This window comes from Phragmites australis, chromosome 1 (genome assembly GCF_958298935.1).
Source record: "Phragmites australis chromosome 1, lpPhrAust1.1, whole genome shotgun sequence".
NCBI classification, from domain to species: domain Eukaryota; kingdom Viridiplantae; phylum Streptophyta; class Magnoliopsida; order Poales; family Poaceae; genus Phragmites; species Phragmites australis.
In genome coordinates, this window is record NC_084921.1 from 47,541,481 (window position 1) to 47,548,274 (window position 6,794).

General features: G+C 47.4%; 1 protein-coding gene across 1 annotated transcript; it reads right to left on the reverse strand.

Moving 5' to 3' along the window:
• Positions 1-3,959: 3,959 nt before the first annotated feature.
• LOC133923566 (protein NUCLEAR FUSION DEFECTIVE 4-like) lies at positions 3,960-6,190 on the reverse strand. Its single transcript, XM_062368852.1, has 2 exons — positions 4,982-6,190; positions 3,960-4,714 (listed from the first exon to the last, which is right to left on the reverse strand). Exons 1-2 carry the CDS (start codon positions 6,127-6,129, stop codon positions 4,207-4,209), a joined length of 1,656 nt encoding a protein of 551 aa, XP_062224836.1. The 5' UTR covers positions 6,130-6,190; the 3' UTR covers positions 3,960-4,206.
• Between the last annotated feature and the right edge of the window lie 604 nt (positions 6,191-6,794).

Below are 6,794 nucleotides of genomic sequence, written 5' to 3' on the forward strand. Positions count from 1 at the left end.
CGCGGAACACCTTGGAGCGAAGGTGACAAAAAAAGACGCTAGGACCATATCTCTGACCCGGGAGCAGTACCTGCAGGTAAAGTACATTAAAGCTTATTATTCCTTAGATTACTAACACTTAATTTCTTCTTCTTATATATTATGTACTTGATTATTTAGGTGCCTCCGGGGTGGTGCGCAGGAGACCTTCCGTGCTGGACGGTGATCGTGGAGAAGTGGTGCGCTCCCGAGTGGGAGGAGAGTCACAATGCTTGCCGGGAAAGGCGATTGTTGATGCCTGGCGCGCCACACCATCAAGGCAACCTCAGCCTGACTAGTTTCGCGGCTAGATGGGTATGCAATAGCATCTGTTGTTCCCAAGCTCAGTTCTCCTTAATTTCTATGCAGGCGTCCTCTTTATGAATGTTATTGCTTTTCTGTTGCAGTCGGCAAAAAATGATGGTCAGCCTCTCTCCCAGTTCAAGGCTTATGCTTTGGCCCATAAGTCAAAGGCGATGCACGGGGTTGCATATGACCCGAATGACCCGGCCTCAGCGTACAGCAACGAGAACGTCAAGGCTCGCCTGGATGGATACACATCGATGGCAAAGGAGGTCCACGGCCCAGACTTTGATCCGAGCGAGCATGATCTTGATGGGGAAGTGGTTATGAGGGCGGGAGGAGGCAAGAAACATGGCCGGTTCTGGATTGGCGACGGCACACTCGATACGGCCACCACTCCCTCTCTCTCTCAGCTTAGAGCTCAGAGCACGAGCTCAGGTCCGGGTATACGTCCTCGCCCAGAGCCTACACGGATTGCGATGAACGAAATCCAGGTTAGTTCTATTTCATTCATCCTCGACGATCTGTACATGCTTTGCATTGGAACGATGATGAGATTGCGATGACATACTGTAGGCCCAGCTGGATGAAGAAAGGAGGCTCCGGCACGAATTAGAGAGATCGTTCGAGGAGAGGATGGCGGCAGAACGATCCCAGTGGTACGCGATGATGACACCCCTTTATGCTGCAATGGGCCAAACTCCGCCACCGATGCCAACCCCTTCTCGTCCACTTGCTCCACATGCTCCACACACTCCTGTGAGTTAGTTTATAACCTTGTAATCACCATTATTGCCATTCCTACAACCATAGAGTGTTGTGCTAACTATATCCTCCTTTGTGCAGTATCCATCAGAGGGATCGAATACGCCTGGAGCTGGAGGTTCGCACATTGGTACTCCACCTCACTTTGGTTTGTTCTCCTCACTTTGAAAACTTACTTTTGTAACCCCATATCCATACTTAGCATTTCTGTTTACTTTCAAATGCATACTTCTTACTTAGTGTTTTTGCTCCTTGATTGATGCAGGTTAAGGTGGTAATCAAGTGTGGAGTCTGTTACAGCCTGCAACATTTCCTTTTGTTTGGACTATATTTTGCTATCTTGTCTCAACAATTTGTGATGTTTGTGTCACTTGCGATGTTTATGCGACAGTTTATGTGATGTTTATGCGACAGTTTATGTGATGTTATGCGACGGTTTATGTGATGTTTATGCGACGGTTTATGTGATGTTTATGTGAATGTGGTAATATGTGAGATATATATAAATTGTTTTGAATTGCAGCGACAGTTTTGAATCTGGTAGGATTAATTGGCCGTCTGGTATAGAATAGGTTGCCGAGTGTTACACTCGGCAACCAAGGATATGCCGAGTGTTACACTCGGCCAACATGACACGTGTCACAAGGCTGTTTAAACTGGCATTTTGGATGCCAGTTTGCCGAGTGTATACACTCGGCAAAGAGTGCTATCTCGGCTTTATTCTGTACTCCTTTTGCCGAGTGTATTGGTGGGTACTCGGCAACGTCGCGAGGTTTGCCGAGTGTATACATTATACACTCGGCAAAGCGGCGGCCGTTACGGGCCTGACGCCGTTAGGTCGGTTTTTTGGCCGAGTGTCGTATTTGGCTCTCGGCGAATATGTTTGCCGAGTGCTCGACATAAAACACTCGGCAAACAGCTGTTTGCCGGCACTGTGTATGCCGACAGTGTTATGCCGAGTGTTACACTCGGCAAACACTTTGCCGAGTGTTTTTAGCGCTTTGCACACGGCAAAGTATCAAAATCCGGTAGTGAATATCACCTGCAGCGTAAACAGCAGGTCGACATGGGTGTGGAAGTTTTGAACGGAGAGTGGTTCATCTCCTGAAGTGGTTCTATCAGATCAGGGGGCACACCCAAAGCCAAAGCAGACGACTCACGCGTGCTTACGGAATGTGGAGACGGCTACGGCAGAACCACACCACGGACACGAGGTTTTCTTCGGCGCCGCTTGGAGGATGTAAGGTACGGCTATATGAGTATGACTCTCCAGCGCTTCGAACGGTACCAAGTTCACGGAATAGATTGTTTATCTGCCTTGACTTCACCTCATGTACGGACCCCTACGATCTAGTGCTGTACGCCTGTATAACTGACAATCAGGTTTGGACACGTATAGCACTACTGAAAAAGGCTGTAAGTGTCCGGATGATAATTATTATGGGTCCGTATTCGTCATTATAAATACCTCGTTAATAACTTAGTAATAAATAATAGGTAAAAATACGATACCAATAAAATTATTGATAACGGGTCATAATTTAATCAGCCATTAATAAAGATTATAAGTGACGGGTCATAACAGTAACATATTACTTATAAAAAGTCATAAGTGACAGGTCATATTTACGACACGTCACTTATTACTGATGAATATTATTTTATATTTTTCATATATGAAAACAGTCAAAAAATATATTTTTTCACTCGAGTCATCAACATAATAGCCATCATCACTCACCACATGTCATATGCTATTTTCACATTATTTTTAAACTCTGTGTTTCATAGGAATTGAACTTGCAACCTCCGCTCGTAGTGTTGCTCATTACTATATCTCTTGTGTGTTCTGAAGGAAGCTGGATATTTTATTATTTTAATATTTTTTGTCAAATGTCATAAGTGACGGGTCATAACAGTGACTTATCACTTATGATTGCTTTTTTTTTATATATCAAAATGTAATTTGATAGAGACTCGGAGTGACCTTAGGTAAAATAAGCATAATTTTTACATACGAGTTCCGATTTTAACGTTTTTTTTACTCTACGGGTATTTACAGAAAAAGTTACATCCATTTCTCCTCACTCTACCGGGTTCGACGAATTTTTTTGGCCAAAAACGGCTTGAACGCCCATTAAAGTTTTTGTACTATTTTCGGAACGCATGTCTGTGTTCATAACCGTCACCCCGTACGATAAACTTGAGCAGAGATATATGATGGTTCACATTCTAGTGTTGCTGAGGTGAGAAAACATAAGAGAAAAAAATTATAGCATGATGTTGTATACATATTTACTATATAAGAAAAAAAATTATATAAGTTATGATAGAAAATTGATTGATTAATACATATAATGATTGATTAATTAAAATTTCTTTACTGCTTGTTTCATCAAACTAATCATTAATGACGGATCACAACTTAACCCGACTCGTCACTATTATCATAAGCGATGAGTCACATTACGATCTATCATTAATTTTATGTTCGCTTTGTTTATTTTTCACGTAGTATAGCTGCCTAACAGCAACTCACAATACGTACTTCGTATCTATCAACATTGTACCGGTGTCTGCATGAATAAGGAATACAAATATACAGGAGTAACAATTAGTGGAATAATAAGAGGGTGAAAATTGTACGCCTGACCTTTCATTGAATAACATGGGAATAGCAGTATAGCACTGCTTGCAATGGACCACTCCGTAAGGTGAATGATCTATACAAGTCCAAACAGATCGTTAATGGTTACTTTCACGCACTCAATGCGAATTCCAGGTCCACGTAGGGTACGTACGTACGTGCGAGACATCAACCTCTCGCTCGACAGTAGAAAGAGACGAATGAAACGGATACTAGTAGCAAAACCGACATGGAAACCTGAATTCCTTTCAAGTTTTAATCAACCACTCATGTATGCATATACATGTGCACTAAAAAGGTGACCAACCTGCTGCACAATATCTACTCAGCCGGAGTCCGGCTTTTCTGTATCCCCCTCGTCGGCATCAGTCAAGAAACCAAAAAAAAAAAAAGATGAAAAGAAACAAAAGCTACATCGCCTACAGGCAGATGCTCGATCGCTGCATGGTCACTATATTAATTGATCGGGTTGATTAGGTCCTCAGATCAGAAACATCTGGAGCCCTGTTACCACCTACGAGGTTAGCTAAGCGGGCAAGGCATGGTGTCCTTACTGCGGCGGCCGGTAGCCTCCCGGCGAAACTGCGCGACCGCGCGTAGAGGACGGCGCAGAGCAGCGTGCCGACGGCGCACGTCGAGCCCCAGATCACGAACGTCTCCTGGTAGCAGCTGGGGCCGATGCACCGGTGGCTGCCCCTGGCGCCGCGCTGGTAGAGGAACGCCGCGAAGTAGCCGAAGCACAGGGAGCCCACGGGGATGTTGCCCACCACCACGTTGTGGTTCACGCCGAAGTTCTTGGTGCCGAACAGCTCGCTCGTCGCCGAGACGGCAACCGACGTGATGGCGCCCGTGCACGTGCCGATGATGGCCGTGCTCAGGTACATGAAGAAGTCGCTCGAGTTGAGCAGCAGGAAGAAGGCGCCGGCCATGGGCGCCATCAGCGACGCCATGGATCCCGTTCTTGATATGGAGTAGCCGCTTCTGCACACCCAAATGAACAAAAGAAATAGTTAGCACACGTATGAGAGTAAAAAAACAGAAGAACCAGCTCTATATGTAGCAAGAAGTTCGTTAGCACGTCAATTGAAAAGACATCATCGATCTTGAAAGTTGAAACAACCAGGTCTTTGTCGACTGACTCCAAGATCTCAGGATACTAAATCAAACAAATAGACATACACTACTACTAAATTTCATAGTGTAGTTTTTAATTGCGAAGTGGTTTGAGCAGAATGCTTGATTGCTTACTTCGCGGAGTAGTAGTCCAAGAAGGCCGGGAGCAGGCGGCCGAAGAATCCAAACGAAGACGACAGGGAGACCAGCGTGGAAGTCTGCCCGAGCCCTCGCGACTCAGCGATCTGTCCCAGGTTGTTCAAGAAGACGAGACCCAGGGTGCCACTGAACATGTAGCTGAAGAAGTAGAGCCAGAAGTCCGGCTTCCTCAGCAGCCGGAGGCCCCCGACCTCCTCTTGCGGTTTCTCCGTGACACCTTCTCCCTCCTTGCTCTCGACGTCGGGTGCGACTACGACATCGATGGCGACGACCGTCTCCATTGCGTCGGCCTCGTCGGTGCCAAGATCGTGGATTCTGTTCTCCCGCTTGGTTTCCCATATCTTGTTCATGCTCTCCCGGACCCTGAGAGCCAGCGGGATAAGTATGGGGGTGGCCAGTAGCACGCTGAGGCTGATCATGTGCTCCCTCGACGACAGCCCGTTGGACGTGGAGCCTATGCTGCCGACAACGGCGCAGGCTCCGGTCGCGAGCGTGATGGAGAACATGACGAGGAATGCCGCGTCCGTGCTCGCCTCACTCTTGAGATCGACCACCCTGAGAGACGGCGCCACCACGACGGTGACGAGCATCGGCACGACGGCATTGAGGAGGAGGTACGTCTTCGCCTTGGAGTTGGCCAGGCCGGGTATGGAGTCCGCCAGGCTCGTGTAGACCTTGGCGCTCAGGCCGAGGTAGCTCGTGGCGAGGCTCACCGCGACGCGGCTGCTGGAGCCGAAGTTCCGGATGCAGAGGAGGTAGCAGACGGTGTTGATCCAGCAGATGCCATTCCCGGCCAGGGAAGTCAGCACGAACAGGTGCCAGTACCGGAATCCAGCACTGTCCAGGAACAGGTACTGTAAACCGTAGCCGACGAGGCCGAACGCGGCGCCGATGAAGGCCACGAGCCACAACGGCAGGTACAGGGCCGCCACCCCGGAGAACCAGCCGAAGAGCTTGCCCGCGTCGGAGGCGAAGGCGAGGAAGTTGAGCTGCACCTGCGTGATGTGCTTGAGGTCCTTGAGCTGCGACGAGTACACCGGGAAGTCGGAGTTGGGCCCGTTGATGGTCTGCAGCCAGATGCTCCCGACGAGGCTCAGCCAGTGGGCCGAGGAAGGGGAAGGCATGGTGAGGAGTTGTGTCCCGGTGGTGGTGGCACTTGAGCTGTAATGCCTGCGCGCGCTAGGTACTTATGCAGCTCCGGCAGTTAAACCGGCAATTAATGACCGATTAGGATGGCTGTGGCTGCAAGCCAGATATGTGGTTTGTTGTTAGCCAGTACGGGGTTAGCCTAAAGCACGATTAGTACCAAGGCCGGCCGAGATGTAAGTACCTTCGGCCGGTGTGAGAAGAACGTAGTAATTCAGTTCAGAGTTCAGGCTGCTGGTTGCATGTGAGCTGTTAGAGTAGTCTAGTCTAGCTTGTTATACCTATGAACTAGAATTCTCAGTGTATGTTTTAATAGGTCTGCTAAATGAGTAAGGTTAACCGGAGCGACGACTAAGATCATGAGTTAACTCGATTTAAAAGACTAATATTTAAAAAACTAGCCTAATATGTGAGAGACACTCCACCATTTAAGTTGTTTTTCTCCATCATCAATTTCTGAGGTGAGACTCAATTCAATAATCTCCCCTGTCACATAAGATCCAAACAATATCCCATATCACACACAAGACATATGACCCTAGAGACATTCCGAGTTTAACCGTAACTGTGTGACCCTAGAGATATTCTGTATTTATCGATCTTATATTCTAATACCACTTGATAGGGTTTAATAAAAACATCA

What these genes read in the sequence shown, in the direction of transcription:
- LOC133923566 (XM_062368852.1), bottom strand. Translation starts at nt 6,129, where the DNA reads ATGCCTTCCCCTTCCTCGGCCCACTGGCTGAGCCTCGTCGGGAGCATC. An exon ending in TTGGACTACTACTCCGCGAA is followed by an intron (nt 4,715 to 4,981) that starts GTAAGCAATCAA and finishes TTGGGTGTGCAG; the next exon opens with AAGCGGCTACTCCATATCAA.